This window comes from Ambystoma mexicanum, chromosome 1q (assembly GCF_040938575.1).
Source record: "Ambystoma mexicanum isolate Mex_15411 chromosome 1q, UKY_AmexF1_1, whole genome shotgun sequence".
Classification (NCBI taxonomy): domain Eukaryota; kingdom Metazoa; phylum Chordata; class Amphibia; order Caudata; family Ambystomatidae; genus Ambystoma; species Ambystoma mexicanum.
In genome coordinates, this window is record NC_090922.1 from 672,574,618 (window position 1) to 672,593,290 (window position 18,673).

Here is an 18,673-nt window from a genome sequence, read left to right on the forward strand (position 1 = left end):
CTTACAATAGGGTGCGGGAGGGGTAACCTAGCATCCCCTTTGTCTAGCTTCTCATTTAACATATTTTATGTTACCCTTTCCTCACTCAATGGCTGGTGGCAGTGGTTTCGTTTTAACTACCGTGGTGTGCCTTTACTGCGGGCTGCGTTCGCAGCTGCATTAAAGCACCCAAGGGTGCCATTTTTGTCAAAATGTCCCGGTCTTCTTTTTTCACCATTTCTTTGTGGAAAGGTCCTTCTTGAGATTTACTCTGCGTGCCAAACCAGGTTTGGTCCCATTGTTCACTTTGCCTTTGGCGGGATTCACAAGTGAAGCCTGCCTCTAGGTCCAGGGTGTCAGGGGTAGGCAGGAAGTGAGGGAGGTGCCTGAAACTCCCTGTGCTTAGGCTCCTAGGAGACCCAAATGCACTCTGTGGTGACTGGCCAGCTGGCTGGCCGGCAAGGACAGTCACCTTGCTGCATGACTGACAGCTAGGCTGGAATGAATGGGAGAGAACTGAATAAAAAGCGAGGCTTTTAGCTTGGAAGGCAGAGTCTGGACGAAGGAACCGAAGAAGAACTTGAAGAGGACACCTGCTACAACTCCTGGACCGTTAGTTTGCCCGGTGAAGCCCTGCTGCTGTGCTGAAACTCCAAATTCGTATCGACAGAGAAGCCCCTGCAAGGACGACTTCTCCCTTTGAGTTGGTGGGACCAATCAACTCCAAATTAAGCTACCTGGACATCCATCTCGGAGCTGGTTGAGTTTCCACAGAGTTGCTGGTGGAAACCGTATAGCCAGAGAGAGGAACACCAGATTGTGTGCGTTGCTTTTAAGCTGGCCTCCAGCTCCAGGAAGATCCACTGGACTCCCAGGAAGCAGGTCTGACCGAGCCTGGGTCCCCTTCACAGAGTGCGGGACCCCAGAACCAAGTAAAGTCCCTCTCGACAGCCAGGAACTGCAGTGTTGCTATTTTCAGTAGACGCGAGGAGCTGAAACACTGAACAGCCTTTGAAAGTGAAGTTTGCGGGTTGCGAGTTTTGACCGTCCCAGTGCAGTGCAGAAGTCCCCCGACGTCCTCCCTCTTGTTCCCACGACTGAGGCCCAGGAACAGTGAGATCTGCAGAGCTGCATAGGAACCGGAGTCATCTTCTGTATCTTTTCTTCATTTTGAAAGGTACTGTACAATGTCTAAGAGAAATTGCCTCTTGCTGCAGAGTTGCTTGCATCATCTACTACTCACAAGTCTAATCAGCTTGTGGCCCTACATTTGATTCTTCTTTTCTTGAAAGACTTCTAAAACATTGTGCAAAGACTTTTCCATAAACCTACCAGAAGTGCTTCATCCTATATAAGAGTTTTTGCCCATTGACTTTGGCCTAACCTATTGTACTGAATGACTCTTCCTGGGGGATCGAAAAGTATGTGCCTGCTTAAGAATATTTGTGGTCTTTCGTTTGTTCTAAATACTCTTTTCCTTTGACTTATTATTTTATGATCCTAAATGCAACAGTGATATATTGATGTCCGCAGCACCCTAGCGATTGAAGTCACCTGAGGGGGTAGGTACTGTCTGTGGGCAATCCCAAAAGGGTATCTAGAGATATTAAGAGTGTGTATTTCATGAAGTGTATTTGAGAGTTTCTATTATATTTCTCCCCTCTGAAGAAGGCTTAATCTGACTGATACATAAATTAATAATTGTTTATGCAAGAAACCTTGAGTGTAAGAGTTTATTTGAATACTTGTAACTGTAAATCTCTGTGTAACTCCACTACAGCTCATATTGACCCCTCGTGAGATAAGCCTGGCTGCTCAACACGCTACCAAAACTGTGTAGTACAAGTTTATACCAAAGATTGGGTTTCCTATACCTGTAGTCAGAGTTGTTTGTAGTGTTCCCAGAGGGTACTGCATACAAACTTTGCCTAACAAGCTCCTCCTAGGGCACTGTTCAGCTTCTTTCAGAGTTCTACAGAATCTTCAAAGGCAGGGCTCGCAAAATCTACTTGCCAACTCATAGTAGAGGAGATTTCATGAAGGTCAAGTACCATTTAAACAGTACTCGACCTTGCTGGTGAGTACCAGGATGTTTGAAACTTATTTGACATCTACTGAAAATCAAATTTGTTTGGAGTTAATGGCAATAAAAAAGTTTCCCTGTGCGTGGCTGGCCTTGGTGTGACAGCAATGAGCCAAATATGAAGTGGTTTTATGGTGAGATGCACCATTTTAAAGCACTGGTACATTATTTGTCACCCATCACTATGGGTTAAATGCATTTATCTTAGTTTGAGTAGGTAAACTATGCAGCTCGACCTGCAGGTCTGCTGGGATTTTTAAGAATTTGTGAGGCCTGCTAAAGTAATTGTTTGATGCATACATATGTGGTTTCAGAAACTCAACTGGGGTAATGGGTCTACAGGGTGCCTTTTTAATTGTAGGTTGCATAACCCAATGTCTTATTTGATAATTTTCGAACCTACATAATCTCAAATTCATCTTTACAAGTTTGAAAAGACTTAACTGTTCACCTTATCAACATTGAGCATATGTTATTGCACAAGCCCCATGTCTCCATCGCTGAAAGTATCGAACTATAAGGGTTGCCGTGAAATTTACATTGAAGTAAATCAGTATTAGTGGTAAGGGGAAAACATGTGATCTCCAATTTACATTAAATTATATCCCAGACCTGAAGTGTACCAGTCACCTTACTTAGCTAGGTGTTGGGTGGCCTGTCCACTCTATGTAAACAGAAAATAGTTTTAAGGAGGTCCCCGCAACAGAGTGATCCATCCAAGACCATTTTGTTTTGGTGTCACACAGGTGGTTTCGAACATAATATATACATTCGGTCTAGCTGCACACATAATGTCTCTCCAGCTCTCGTTTGCTCTCCAGAGTACCTCTCAGCACCCATCCACATGCCAGCTCGACATGGATGTCAAGCAGGGACTTGGCCACCCCTACCTAGCTTTGTATTGGCTAAAATGCACACACATTCTAAACCTCCCTCATGACTTTTCCATACCTGGACTTCTGTCCCCCGAAAGCGTTCAACCTACAGCATGTTGGGACCATACCAATGGTGAAAGGCGCTATACAAATGACAACTTCTACTACTACTGTGCTGCATTGTAACACACATTGCAAAGCCCTGGGATGCCAACCCACCATTATCTTTCAGGGCCTTCAAGCCTTCAATATATCTTTAGAAACTCTGTATTTTGTCCCCCCTAACCCCTAAAAAGTGCATTTTTGGGGAAATTGGTTAAAAGACGAATTTGGGATTATGAATGGCAGAGCCTGGAATAAATAAAGGAATTTGTTTAAGATAATTCATCTTTACTTATTCAATATGGCCCAACTAAGATCACTAGGTTTGGCCATTTAATTAAATCAGTACTAGTCTGTGTCAGGAGCTTGGGGTAGTTTGCTGCATGTAAAGCATCAATCTTCGATGTGAAGAGTACACCCAAATAGGTATGTAATCAATCATTAGACTGAGGGGGGCTTTTTCTCTGCAAGTTGTTGAAATTGATCCTGGGCTAGTGATGAATTTAACAATTTCTGATTTGTGTGTGTGTTAATTGTAAAGGCTGCTACACTTTGATATTGCTCCGGTTGTTTCAGTAGGTGGAGTAGTGATTGCATAGGGTTTGACTGTGAGAGTAGAATATCGTCGGCAAATAGGCAAAGCTATGTTAGTTTTTTGCAAAATAATACCCTGATTGTGGGGCCTTTTCTTAATTGTATTTGCCAACTGACCCAGGGATAGGGTAAAAAGAAGGGGCCTAAGAGGGCACCCCTGCTTCGTGCCCCTTGGTTTACTGGAAGGGGTTCGAAATGAGCCCATTTAGGGCGATTCGTGATGATGGGTTTTTGTAGCATGCTTCAATCATGCTTAGAGAAATGTTGCAATATCCATAGACCGCCAGAGCTATAAGTAGAAAACAAAAATGTACACATTTTTCAGCATCCAATATTAATAATATGGCTGGTATTTGTCTACACTGTATGGTCTCGATCAAATGGATGACTACATATATTATGGACGTTCAGATGGCCTTTCATTAAGTCCAACTGATCAGGTTCAGTCAGGTGCTGCATACTGTTTTCTAGTCGGGAAGCCAGGATGTTTGTATATAGATTTGCACATATGTTGATCAGTGCAATAGGATGATATGACCCACATTTCCTATGGTCTTAGCCATTTTTATGTAACAATTATTCAAGATTCAACCATAGTTCTCACAAATGAACCCACTTCTTTAAATGACTTCAAAAGATTTGTCAAGATTGGGCTTGAGTATGAGGACAATTTTACAAACAGACCATGTCAAAGCATCTGGTCTCGGGCTTTTATTAATTGAGACTGATTTAATCACTTCCTGTACCTCAATCTCATTAATATCAGCTACTAAGAGTTCCCTCTGAGTTGAAGTTATTGTCTGTAGACCTACCTTCATTATATAAGAGAATTGTTATGCCTAATTTGCTTTATCTTACGAATATAAATGTTTACAAGAGGTACACAATGCCTCACATTTCTTCTGATCTGACGAGCAGATCTGCCCTTGTGTCGTTTCAATTTCTCCTACATAGTTTTTTGTTCTAGCCCCTCTCGACTGCAATTCTAGCAGGTTGTCCGACTTATTCCCAGACTTCTTGTTAGGGATATTCATCATTTCACATTCCATGACATAAATGTAGTAATTGGGTGTGAGAATACTACATGGCCCCGTTTCTGTATATCATTGAAATTCAAGCTTCATCGCATACATACTATTACCCACCCCATCCCCTGGTAGCTCGTTCCAGAAATGCAACAGATTGAACATTAAAAAATATAACATTTTGAAAAGATAAAAAACTCATTAGGATTCAAAAATTAAAAATAGACAAAGTAAACATAATCCCTTTTTTGGAACCACTTGGAAAACCAGAGAAATGACAGCAAGAGAAACTACCTGTGTGAGTGGGGTTAAAGGCATCTTCCTGCCAAAACTAGTGCACCCCAGTGGGACTGCAACCCTCCCCTCAACATTGAACTTTTGTAACCTATTAACCGTAAAATCCCTCCGAAGCATATTTGACAACTTTGCCAACTTGATTAATATTCCAAACAGGGAACAAACTGAATTCTCTCCCTGGGCATGGCAACCAAAGAGGAACATTAAATATGCAAAAAAATCCTATCAACGTGAAATCTACTTTTTGTGTGGTAGAAATTATACTTCCCTGATTCTTCCATTGGGTAAAGTCACATGATCCATTCTGGGGCTCATCTTTCATCCGTGATAGCTCTACTTTTTTGTGATGGCTCCTAGTTTTACAATTTAATTTCATGCTCATGCAGTCCTAGCTCACGAGGGAAATGGTGTAGGAATGACCTTCAAATTGAAAATGCATACAGATGGAGACAGCCCCTTGCACTAAATATTGCATTAAGCTCCTTTGTAAAATCCAACATTTCATGTATCCTAACTAGCATTGTTTGATTTGGATTCTGATATATCTGTAGCTTTCAGCCTGCAAATCAGAGAGTTTGTCGTCATCTAGGATGTGATCCTTTACATTGTATGATACACATTTCTCCTACAATTTCTATGGGACATGTTCCCAGCTCTTTACTGCGCTTTCCTGTTCTGTGTGCTCACTCAATAACAACTTTTGTAGGGTTGTTATTTCCAAGTATGTGACCAAAGAATTCCCACATGCAGTCCTTCATTTCTTCTTTCAAGTTTCTTATCCTGAAGTTGTCCCTCCACAAACGATTTTCCAAATCTTCACATCTGAGGATCAGCTCTGACGAAAAAGTGCTCCAGCTGCTCCCTTCTTTTAACAAGCCTTTCCTGCTGAGTTTCTAATCTCTGCAAAGTTGATTTGTTGCTCGCCGCACTTTCCCCCAGTGATTAGATCTCCAACCTAATCTCTGAAGTGGTTATTGTTCGTTCATCAGTCAGAAGACAGAATTGTGATTGGAAGGACACTGATCTTTTCCTAGAATGTTTACAAACAATGGTGTAGATCGTCCTTTGTAAGCGGAATTGGCTGGTTTACTGACTCCACCATTGTTGTAGATGTTATGAACATCTTCTGAATGGTTTGACTGATATTGCTGTAAGTGTTATGTGCCCAGCACACTCATAGGTCTCTCTGGTCGCAGGAACAATGCCGCCTCCCAATAGGTGTGGTTAAGTGCTAGTAGATAGGAAGATCCATTAATTTGTATGGATAGAATGACCAGCGAGAGGAGTATGGCACGAGGTGAAAGCACAGAACTCTATTCTCTCTTTCTCTTCCCTTTCTAGTTCCTCCTTCTTTCTATTTGCATGCTTTGACCTCCATTTTACTTCATTCCTCCTTGCTTTCGTCATACTTCTTGTCCCTCCTTGTTTCTAGCGTATATAGAAGCTCCTTGCACTTCACGCTTGGCCAATACAGTTATAGAAAGTTCTTGCGTACAATGTCCATAGAATTAATATTCCAAAATCTTGAAGAGATATTCTCTGGTAGTATCTTTTGCATAAAAATAGCCAACACGTGTTTCAACAATGTGTCTTTCTCAAGGCTTTACATACATATATTCAAACCAAATTGTACAGTAATGGCCCAAATGATAATGTTTGATTCACAATAGTTAATTCATACATTTAATTACGACATAAAAGTAAATAAGTAACATAAAAAATACATAACAAGTCAAACGAGAGCACATTATTAGTACATACCAAAAAAGGCAAGATCACGGGAGAAAGAGAAGAAATATGTAGATATGAAAAAATTATTATTCATTAGCTTGCATTTGATTGGTGCATCTATTATGGTTAATTGCTGCATGTCAGGTATAGTGCACATGGTTTTATTCATGCAAAGTTAAATTGGATCTAATCATGTGTCTTCTAAAACCCGTACACAGTGGATTGTTTCTGTGAGTGCTCCTCCAAAAGTGCTAGTAGTTGTACCACATGTGTGGGTAGTGTGGCCAGGGTGAGTTGTGCTACCAGCAACCATATTCGTTCTATTTCATAATAGCAGAGGGTAATAACCCATTCTAGACGGCATTCACTGTGAAGGTGCAACTAAGGTAGTTGTTAGGTGAAATAACTGTGATGTGTCTGATAAGGTTACTGACTCGCCTAATATGTTCCTTTTTGTGTCCTGCAAACCAAGTAGGCAAGATATATGTGTATATATGCATATGGCGTCACACCATAGTAATACAGTTGTATGTACACCAAGCTTGTTTCTACTCTTCTCTTTACCCTTCTCTGGTCAGTGTTTGCTGAGCCGGAGCCCTTTCTGCACCTCGGCAAGGTACCTCCAACTCACATTACAGGTCTGAAGAGATGTTCCTTCTGTCTGTCGTAGAGTGGGTCCAATCACCCCCGAGTCTCCTCATCCAAGACAAGGATGTATCTCCCCTATTGTCTGTGTTTCCCACTGGCTACTCCTCTAGGGTGTCAGACACATTCCTCTCCTAGCCTCCAGGGTCTCCCATCACTCATCCTCACCTCATGCCAGGCCGAGCCGCTGGTGACAAGCAGTCTTAGCACATGGTCAGCCTACACCCACAAAGGAGGTGCTGCTTGCATCTCCTGGGAGGTCGCCCTCCTGTTCTGCCTATCCAATTCTGATGCCACTAATTGTGGAAATTCTAGCACAGAGGTCACCCCTTTGGTGGTTTCTCCTTTGCGCCACACCCCGGCTGTTCACAGGCTCTATTCCAGTTCACCACCTGGTGCAAACCATATTCTGACAGCTCAGGGTCTACAGCACAGGTTTGGGTACAGAATGGTTCAGTTACCCTTTGGCCATCTTCCACAGCCACACCCTCAGACCTCGATTTCCTATTGATTAAGTCTTTGCTGGGCCATGTGAAAAATATTTTTTTAAAATACATTTACTTGTTTGCAACTAAAATGTTGCAATCATTTACTAAAACATTAAGCCAAACTTAGCTTATGGATTTTGAGCACACTTACATGGTTTGTTTTATTTAAAACTGTAAACTTCTTAGAATGAACAATCCAAATTCAAACTTCTTAAAAACAAATCTTATCCAAACTCTGACCTGATTAAAACATTTTCAAAAGCAGAATGGCAGTCCAATTTACTCATTATAAGATGCTGTCTGTGCCCATACATATCCGTGTAGGATGCACCAATATATGCCAGTATTACCATACAAGGACTCCCAGGCAGTAAGAAAATGTCATGCCAGGGAAAGAAAGTAGCAGAATGGCTATACTTACATAGGCCAGTGTACCGCAAAATGACACTTACCCTTGATGCCAAGTAAAAAATGTCATGACACACAAAGAATATATGGCCAGATTGGCGCCACTAATGTAAGCCAGTCTAGCCATGTAAAACACTCATGTTTGATTTACCCATGATGCCAAGTAAAAAGTAACAAATGTCGTGCCACAGTAAGGAAGTAAATGCACACTGACACTACCAATGTAGGCCAGTCTAGCCACATAATAACACTTATAAGATTTGCTTCAACCTTGATGGCAAGCATAAAATGCCATGCCGCATTAAGAGGAAGTGTGGCAGATGACACAGAGAGTACATGGCCGTGGAGGCCACGGCTGATACCACAAAACGCTGCCAGTCTGACCAGAGCAGAAGCTGGGACAGCCTGACCAAAATAAGCTGCAAACTACTGTACCTGTCCACCAACTGGAGTGCCAAGAGGACAGCATCGGGAACCCGCAGCAGGAGGACCGTGGCAAGGTAGGGTGTGTCCTGCCTTTAGCGCTACGCAGAGCAGAAGACTGAGAATCGCTGCCAAGTGGGCCGACCTCCCTGGCTCTCCCGAGGAGCACTACAATGAGACGAAAGGTATGCGACTGCTCCGGGGAAGTCAGAGAGATGGCAAGACCGTATACGACTCCAAGGGATGGGGAACGAAGCAAAACCCCAATGCATTGTGAGGGGAAGGCCTCAACGAGGGGTGAGAGAGACGAGATCCCAAGGATAGGTGAGAGAGGAAATGCCCCAAGGCATGGTGAGAGAGACACGCCCCTAAGGTGGGGGTGAAGGAAGCACAACACCAAGGCAGGGTGAGAGAAGAGAGGCCCCAATGTGGGGTGAGGACCCAACCTCTCAACCTTGGCATGGATGTACTTGAGAAAAGACACCAATGCCAGGGTAATGCAGTGGTTTCAGGATCTACACACATTTTGGTTCATGATAGAGCATACAAAGGGCAAAATCCTGTTATATCCTCAGTCCTCTGGAGGAAAGCCCAAAGCCAGCGGTTGGGGTATGTGACAAATCCAGGGAATTCATCCCCTCTCCCCTAGGGAGAGTCACCCCCTTTGGGACTAGGGAAGTGAGCCCGCTAAGCTTAACACCACTTAGGGGACAGGACAAGCAGGATCTCACTGGGGGTGCCCCCCACTTAGCAGACAGGAGATCCCTAGAAAGGGATATACATTATCCTCCCCATGTTCAAGAAACCAGCATCTTTGTTGGCTACATGGGAATTAACCTAAATGATGACTGGAAACATTCAATAAGGATGGACGGCGTGGTTTGGCCCTCTGGTTATGCACGACGCACCAGGAACAAAAGCACAGTGGCAAGTCCTATCTCCGCGCCAAAGGGAAGATAAAGCGTCAATCGCTGTTGGAGAAGAAAGATGGAGACAGCCGCAGAGGCGTTGCAGATGAGGCACAGTGTGTGTGGGGTTTGGAGGCCCTGACCATGGCCGAGACTGTGGAATGCCACCGCCCAGCAGGAGCAGAAGCCGGGACCGCCCAAACAAAACAAGCAGCAAACTGCATTACGTGCCCGCCACATAGTGTGCCCAGAGGTCGGCATCGGGAACCCACAGGAGGACCGCAAGAAGACTGGGAGAAACCCCACCCGAAGGGAGCAGAAGAGGTAGAAGCACTGCAGAGTAGGCCAATCTTCCTGACTCTCCTGAGGAGCACCACAATGAAACTGAAGGTACAGAGATGCTCAGTGGAAGTGGGAGACCTGATATAACCCCAAGGAAGGGAGAAGGAAGCACGGCCCAAAGCCAGGGTGACAGTGGAAAGGATCCAAAGTGGGGTGAGCGAGACAAGACCCAAGGAATGGTGAAGGAAGCACAACTCCAAGGCAGTGTGAAACAGGAAAGTACCCAAAGGGTGGTAAGAGAAGTGCAATCCCAAAACGGGTGATAAAGACGAGAGCCCAAGGCAGGCGGGGTGAGGGAACTGAAACCCCAAGGCACCTAGAGAGAAACAAAACCCCAAGGCGAGTGGGAGAATGCAGATTTGATGGAACTTTTGCAAATGACTGGCTTATACTGCACCTGGGATAGGAGATCTCTTAAGAAAGATACATAAGGGTGGGGGTGAGAAACCAGCCACCATTCATTTAACAGGGCCAAGGGCCTAATTGAACTTTTGTTGCAGTTATAAGTTTTCTTTTATAGTGGTAGGGACGGACTCAGGCCATCATAAGATTATGGATGGAGGACTTTTCTTGGGCTTTTGTAAAGACATCCTGACAAGCAACTTTCTTTTGTATTCCATTTAGTTATATCAACATTTGTAGAGTTGGGGCAAGATTTTTAGATTCAGAGAAAAAGTCGGTTTGTGAGTAATAATAAAGGAAAGTCAAATACAATGCCACAGTGTCCGTCTCCTGATTCTGACCTACCAATGTAACTTGCAGAGGCATTGAGTTTCCCACATTTCTGAAGGTAGTCTCAAGTCCAACTTGTTTTCACCTCTAGTGGGATTCCTCATTGTTTGTCCAGTAAATGGTTCCCATCTCTTCTTGTTCACCATTTCAGTATGCCTTTTCTTCCTCTTCTTATTTAAATTGTCTGTTCTTCCTTCGTGTTTACCCTCTTGCCCGTATGTGCTTGCCTGTCCATTTATATCAGCATAGCAGCCCCCCACACCGATCTAGGATGCTCTGTGCACCTCCTGACACACGGTCGCATTCAAGGTACCACATCTGGGCACCATTACAAGAACTAGATGCCACTCTGCTAAATCCTGTACACATAATTCGAAATTGAGATAGGAAAATAACAAATAAAATGTAGTTAAAAATGTTTTTGCAATTATATATCTTTAAATTCATAAGTTGCTAAGAAAAATTAAAGGTACCTGTAATGAGTATTCTCTTTATGATATTAAATAAGTACGCTGAGCCTGGAAGTAGGTGTTATTTTGTTTCAGAAAACAACTTTTATTCAATATAACTTTCTTTTCTATTTTTTTTCTCTTAAGAAAAAGGATAAGTTTTCATCTCTTCAGACAGCCTGGACTTGAAGCAGCTTCAGACAGCACTCTTGGATCTTTCAGGTAAGTCTTTAACAAGTTCTCTCACTTTCTCAAAGTCTTTTTTTACAGTCTCTATTAGCTCAGATCTCCTCAAGTTTCAAATGTCTCCTCTTGTTATTACCTTATCTTCAAGTCTTCCTGTAACTTTTGTTTATGTAGTCTTTGTACCTGTAGAATATAGTTCTTACAGTTTGCTCTCATTCTGTCATGATCTCTGCTTCCAAAAGGTCAGGGTTTTCCCAACTCCCTTGGAAGCAGATCCATAACCCAGGTTACGAGTGCCAACCAGTCCCAATTGGAACCTTTTGGACCCAGTCCTGGCGCCAGTGGCACCAGGCTCATAAATATGCCCAGTCCCAGCGCTGGAAGCGCCGGGCTCATAATGCTTGGGTGGACTTACCTGCAGCAGACCATGCTGCTTACTTGCCTGCCAGTTGAGCCTCTGATCCTCTTCTGTTTGGAACTACTTTTCCTGTTGGGTGGGGCTGGAGCCACTCCCTAGATTCAGAACACTGGAACTCTTCTGGAAGGCAGGAACTCTTTTCTTACCAGGAACTCTTTTCTTACCTAGGCGTGGCTGTGGAAGGAGACACCTAAGCACTACAGGAGGCTATTTAAACCACACCCGGTGGATGAATCTTGCTTTGCGTTATTCTGCAACCTCTGCAGCAGGACGCTCATCGTGTCTTCTGCATCCGGTCCTGGGCCTAAGGAAAAAGGCTTACCATCCTGAATCCAGTCTTCAGCAACACCTATAAAGACAAGAAAGAACAGGTTAGCATTCCGGCATCTGAAAGGCAAAGGCTTACCATTCTGAATCCAGTCTTCAGCAACACCTATAAAGACAAGAAAGAACAGGTTAGCATTCCGGCATCTGAAAGGCAAAGGCTTACCTACTCTTCGTGCGCTCCGGAGGTCTTCACACTGCATTCCGGCATCTGAAAGACAAAAGCTTACCAACTCTTCGCACGCTCCGGAGGCCTTCGGCGCTGCATCCCGCATCTGAAAGACAAAACAAGGTGCGTTTAAAGACATTGGGGAACTTTAATACTCACGTGCCATTACTCCTTTCCACATCTAATCCAGTGGGTATTCCGGCACCCTGCAGCCGCTCCGAACTCGTACCTGCAAAATAAAAAGACAGTTAGAGTGCATCGTGAAGCAGGCAACAAGCGCTTACTTACGTGCTTCCAGGCGCTTCTATTCATCACACGGGCTCCATCTTCAACTCACTTCAGCCCGTCATCCGCCATCGCCGGAACCCTGCAAAACAAGAGACATCATTACTAAAGACTTTAAAGACATTTGAATGACTCGAAACTTACCGTTCGTGCAGTAAACGACGGACAGCAGTCCTCTGAAGTCAAGAGGCCTGCGCTACCTATCCAGTGAAGAAACTGGTTACAGCACCCTGCCCCGAGGCAGATGGAGAGCTCGGCATTCACTTACCTAAGGTGAGAGCGTTAACCTTTGGGGGTCTACAGGAGAGGAGAAGAGGAAAGAGATAGGGACACCCCAATAACCCCAGTTCATTAACCCCATATTTTCTATCTGCAGACATCTTACTCTACACGTCAGGCATACAGTGCACAGAGGTCCAGCCCAAAGAGCCAACCGGGTGCTACACATCACCTTTGAAGATACGGTAGTCGCCCAGTCAAGACCGGCGCCTCTGCGAGAATCAGGTGAGCGTTACACATTCATACTATACTCTCCTTGGCTTTTCTTTAGTCTTTAAAATTTACTTGGTTTTTGTTTCCTCTTTTTGTAGCATGTTATTTAATTATTTCTTCAATAATTAACTTCTAACACCAATTCGTAGTATCCACCATCTTTTTCTCCTCTCAATAAATCAATCTGTCTCTCTGAGCTTCTGATCAATCAGTCTTCAACTTATAACACGACACTCTGCCTCTTAAAACCAACTTGCACTTTCACGGCCCTTCTTCACTTTACTTTTCCCTCTCTCTCTGGCTCCCACGTACCTTTTACTTTGCTTCTTAGTCGAGTTCTGCTCGACTAGAGTTTCCCTCCCGTAATCTTCTAATCAGCTGTTATTACGTTCAGCATAACGAGACGTCTCCGCCCCCCTCCTCTTCCAGCTGACGATCGTTTTGCAACAACTGCGAGGGAACTCAGCCCCTAGGTTGTGGACTTGACAGGGTTGCGAGTCCTTAACTCCGCTCTGCTCCCCCTTTCACCTTCTAACGTTGCGTTCATCTGATCGAGCGTTTCGGAAGCTTGACAAATAACCTCATCACGTCAATTTCAGAAAATTGGCCGCAGCAAACTTTAAAAACACAGCGATTGAGTCGATCTCTTCAACAAAAGAGTAACATAACTTGTAATAAGCGCAACGGCACCACTTGACTTCTTTGTATATTAGTTTAACTTCGGCTCCTTCAGAAGCTCTCAGTAAGCCCATTCGTAACTGTCGCTTTGGATTTCAATCCCCTCCGTCTCCTAGGAACCAGAGGGAAACAAAGAGTTGCAGTCACTTGAATGAGAGGCAGTGATTGGTTATTAGTCTTGTCAATTATAACCTTCAGCTGAAAGTTAGAATTAACCCTTTATGGAGCTGATTAACCTGGTATTGACAGAGCCAAGGCCTGATTGCCCATTATCTAAGGGTTCTACAGTAGATTTATCACAGTACCCAAGAACAACTCCTAACCAATGGAAGTTTATAATATGGAATTATAGCAATAAGGTAAGGTTCTATATTTGTTAGATAGCATTTGTATGCTACTTACAAGAATCATAAAATAGGCTGACATTGTGTTCCATTTGTCATACAGCCTAATTGAAATTAACTGGAGCCAATACATATGGCAGGTTTAATTCTGCATAATGAAACGTCACAACATATGCAAAAGCATATGAAAGGCATGTTGAAGTAAGGTAACAAAGAAATAGCCCTACAAAGCCCTACAATGTGCTTTCTATAAATAAACGAATACACCCCAAAATAGAGAATTACAATCATTCATATATTTGTTGCAGATTCTCTGATGAAGCAATCAGATGACCCCATTAACCATGACCAAAAAGTGCAGCATAGGTTTTCCCCTGACAATTGTCCAAAATTAATTGACTTTTAGGACTGGGACATGCCCATGTTGGACACATTCAGTATCGACAGTTAAGTGCCAACAAGAAATATTGCAATAATATCCGATGCATGACATACAGTTGAAGGTTTAACTATTTTATGGTAAGGAATTTAGATACCTACAAGTGACCCTTCAAGGTTTTTTTATGCAGTGTGACAATTCACACAATTAGGATTGCGATTATTGTCAATAATGTTACCAACATATGTTGTATACACAACTGTGTCTTTCTGTTGTATTTATTTCCATGAACTATTGTAATTTCCCACTGCTGTATATCATTAGTGGTCAGCCTCTGCCTTGTATTTAATTATTTGCCATATGAATTGCATAATTTGCATCACAAAATGTTTTTGTCACCAAGTTATTGATTTTTTAAATTGTGTTTAGACACCCCTATGTTACAGTAATATTAGCATAAGTCTGACATCAGTTCTGCAAAATGATATCATGTTTTATCTCAAAACACAAATAATAACGCAACAGGTACAACCACAGAAAATGTGGTCAATGACTGAATTGAATGCAATAAAAGGTATCATTCCTGCACATAAGATTATTGTAACCAAAGCAATCACAGTGCACGAAGGAAAGCGTTATTGTGAGGGCTAGACTCTGGTAGTAGTCAGGGCAAGAAGCAAAATAAAATGAGATTTAAAACTTTTTTGTAATCTATGCAAGAGGCCAGTGGCAGTCAAATTGTTAAAACACTGGATGCTCAAATGCAGTGCCACATTAAATCACAAATACCAGTTTTTGGGGAGGATTTGTGCACAATCCTAAAACTCTTTCTACTGATAGCTTTTGGGGTCGCCTTATGGCAGGAAGGAAAAGCTGGTTAATTCTTGCACTTGCAGCCTTTTCGGAACAACTGAAACTTGAATTCGACATCGAGCAAGTTGCTTTGAATGTGCACCAGATTACTTTAAAGTCGACTATTTGCACTAAACATCCATGGAATAAATAAGTATGGAATTGAATGGTCGATGAAATGTATTTCTGAATAAGTATGAAATGTGTTTTTAAGCTTTAACTTAATTCATGTAAGGTTTGATTTACATCCAACACAACATTAATAAATCAATCAAAAGAAACGTACTTTCTACTCAAAAAAGCTGCCAGTAATTGAATCCAAAACAAGGTGATGGAAATGGTCCGTGCCCTACCAGTCATCACACCTCCTCAAATTCTCCTCGCTCATGCGACGTTTCATAAACCGTCTGTGCTGGTTTTTGACCATTGGCATACCCAGTTCCCTTTCTGCCATTACTGACCCCGCACGCCGGCTCGCTGTTTTGCTTTACCCTTTTCTTTCCATGTCCACTTCCATCTCTATCACCATCTCTTCCGTCATGCCCTACAGAGGTACAGCTTTGTACAAGTCTCCAACTCATCGACTGTTCATTAAAACAGTATTTGTGTATTAACAAAAATTAGTAAGTGGTTAAAATATTTTAGAAAGAAAAGTATTGTTTCTAAAGATTTCCAGATCACACATACGTTTTACAGTTGTAACATGCTTCATGGCAGCCGGGGGTCAAGTACTAAAAGAAAAGTGGCGCAGAGACTCATTAACATACCAATCGAATGTGGCATCACCAGAAATTAGCATATGAAGGGGCCCTCTGAAAAAAGTAGGTGGAATCCTGAAAAAAGTGGGGGGACTATGTCCCCCGTGTGTACCCTCCACTTGAGCCATGGTGACAGCCCACAACATGTTCTGAATGAAAAGAAAAGAGAACCAATGAAAAACAATGTTTTGTTCAGATTTCAATGGATTTTAATTAAATTAGAGTATTTATTTTTTAATTTTGAATGCAGTTCATAATGTGGGTTTTTCCACCTTCACCGTTTTTTTTCTGTAACAGATGTTTGCTTTTGTCTTTAGAATACATTTAAAAAAAATACCATACGTCCTTCCACATTGTACTATCGAACGGAAAACTGGCAATTTATTAAACAACCAAGCTATCCTAGGTCACAAACTGTAAAAACAAATGAATCCTGCTAAAGCTTTTACGATATTCACAGCTGCCCTCAGAAAGGCTATTAGGGGACTATGCCAGCGTTTGAAAGCCACTGGCAATATTCAGTGGCGGCATTCCTTATCACTCCCAGTACATGAGAATAAGGGACCAGGGATTATATGGTGGGGGATGGAGGGTTAAGGGGAGTGCAAGTGGGGTACCTCTCACCAAACCATTTTTTTATTTTTTTTATTTTTTTGTATTTTATTTAATGGAGGGAATACCGTATGCGTTGCATTTGCCGGTGGCATTCAAATGCCAGATTCTTCTCCCCATCACCCCATTAATGTACCCCATTACTATTGAAAAGAAAGAAAACTGCTCTCAGTAAAAGAAGCCCCAATTACAACAAAATGCATACATACCACATCTGGCCTCAGCTTGAAGGTTAGGATGAGGCAGTAGAACATGGAGTGCAGGGTGGTCAGCACGGAGGAGCTCCATGACTGAAGAACCTCACGACTTCTCGGAATGCGGTGAATGGAATACTGCAAGAAAGTAAAGATACATATATAACTGCATACACGTTTAATCCATCTTGCATTTCGTATTCTGGAGTCAATGTTTTAGTTATTTAAGGGCTCAACATAAGGACATTTATGCAATCGTGTGGCAGTGATGGTGACAGCAGGTCAGTTCTTGGTTGTGTGCCTGCTACAATTTGAACATAGCACCCTTTATTATTGTCTATGTGTAAAATTGTGATGTAAATAACAAGCCATGTAAGCCTAAAAGGTGTACATGCTGTATCATCACACTGTAGTGGAGGGGCAGGGTTTTAGGCTGTGTAAAGAGGTCTATACTGAAGAAAAGTATGCAAAGAAAGAAAAGTGCCATTTTAAACACAAACACATGAGTTGCAGCCTGCACACAGCTTCTGAAAAGAAGCATGCAAGTAAATGTGCAGTGTTAGCAGCCCATCTACATATGTCCAAAGTAACTGATAAAGCCAAGACAAGAAATCCTTCCAGTTACCAAAAAGTATCCAGCTACTTTCATTAAAATGGAAAATAGTCCAGTTCGGGATGAACTGCACATCATATCATATCACAGACACAATCGGCCTGCTGGTGTTTGTTTTTATTTCTTTTATAGGATTAAAAATCAGTATTTTGAAACCTAGAAATGTATAATGTCGCTGTGTTTTGTGGAAATGTAAAATCAAGGGGAAAAGAAGAATGTCTTTTAAAAATTACTTTTGTGAATGAACCCTGCTTTTGGGCCTAGAAACCAAATGGTATTCCTTCCCCATACCATAGTAACAAGCTACAGGCAAGGGGGGGACTGACGTTTCCAAGGAAATGAAACTCAAAGCTTTTGAAGCTGAACCTTAAAACCATACGACTGTGCCTGGAGTTGCTTCACAGGATTTAGGCCCTGCAATAAAGCCAAATACCCCCATTTAGAACTTTAATTTGCCTGTGAGCTTGGGTTAGTTTCCTTATATATAGATTGAATTAATTCTCACATCTTAGCATCGGCCAGATTTTCATACGAAGGTGGAGGTGCTGGAAAACTCAAGGAGGAGTGATGTCATAAAGAAATGGCCTTCGTAACCTAAATTCAAAGAACTTGCACCATGACAACAGTACGCTCTGGGCCATAAATACCATAGCCCTCACCTCCAAGCGGAAATTACACCATTTGGCTGTATGATCTAGGAAATGGCATTTCAGATAGTGATTCCTCGCATTACATCAAATATTGCAGTATGTGAAATTTAGATAGGGAGTATTAGTTTGCTTGTAACTATTGAATGAACTGTCCTAGAGAATCAATTTTTGGAGAAAAAAACAGCTCTCTATCAGATCAATGTTACACAATTTCTGTTATATAGGTTAATTATGTAAATTAGGCAAATGTGAAAATCTACACAGAAATGGAGCAGGCCAGTAAATCATATGTCCTAGCATCCGTGCCAGGGAACCTGTTACTTTGAGATGGAGTAAAAAGGCAAAATTCTTAACTTATCCACCAAAAAATGTGGCAAGAAAAAAAATAATCACATTATTTGATTTGCATGAGGCCAATGAACTGAATAACAACATGATCACCTGTGTAGAATAAGCCGTCTTGGAAAGTTACACATTTTTAATGTCAAATCTCCACGATGACATCATAGCAGATGGGAGGGAAACTGGATTTAGAAGTAATTCCCATTTGACTATCCCCTTCATTAATATGGCCAATGACTGCGAAGGGTGTGAGGAACCTGAGGGCGTCCTCACTTCTTTTTCCCCTGCATCCTCGA

General features: G+C 42.3%; 1 protein-coding gene across 2 annotated transcripts in view; it reads right to left on the reverse strand.

Annotated features, from left to right (window-relative positions):
- The window catches only part of ALG14 (ALG14 UDP-N-acetylglucosaminyltransferase subunit), a 607,683-nt gene that overhangs the window by 370,132 nt on the left and 218,878 nt on the right, over positions 1 to 18,673 (reverse strand). For both annotated transcript variants that reach the window (XM_069641273.1, XM_069641274.1), the window contains exon 3: positions 16,788 to 16,910. In XM_069641273.1, the coding sequence (XP_069497374.1) occupies positions 16,788 to 16,910 (123 nt within the window). The remainder of the gene's footprint in view (positions 1 to 16,787; positions 16,911 to 18,673) is intronic.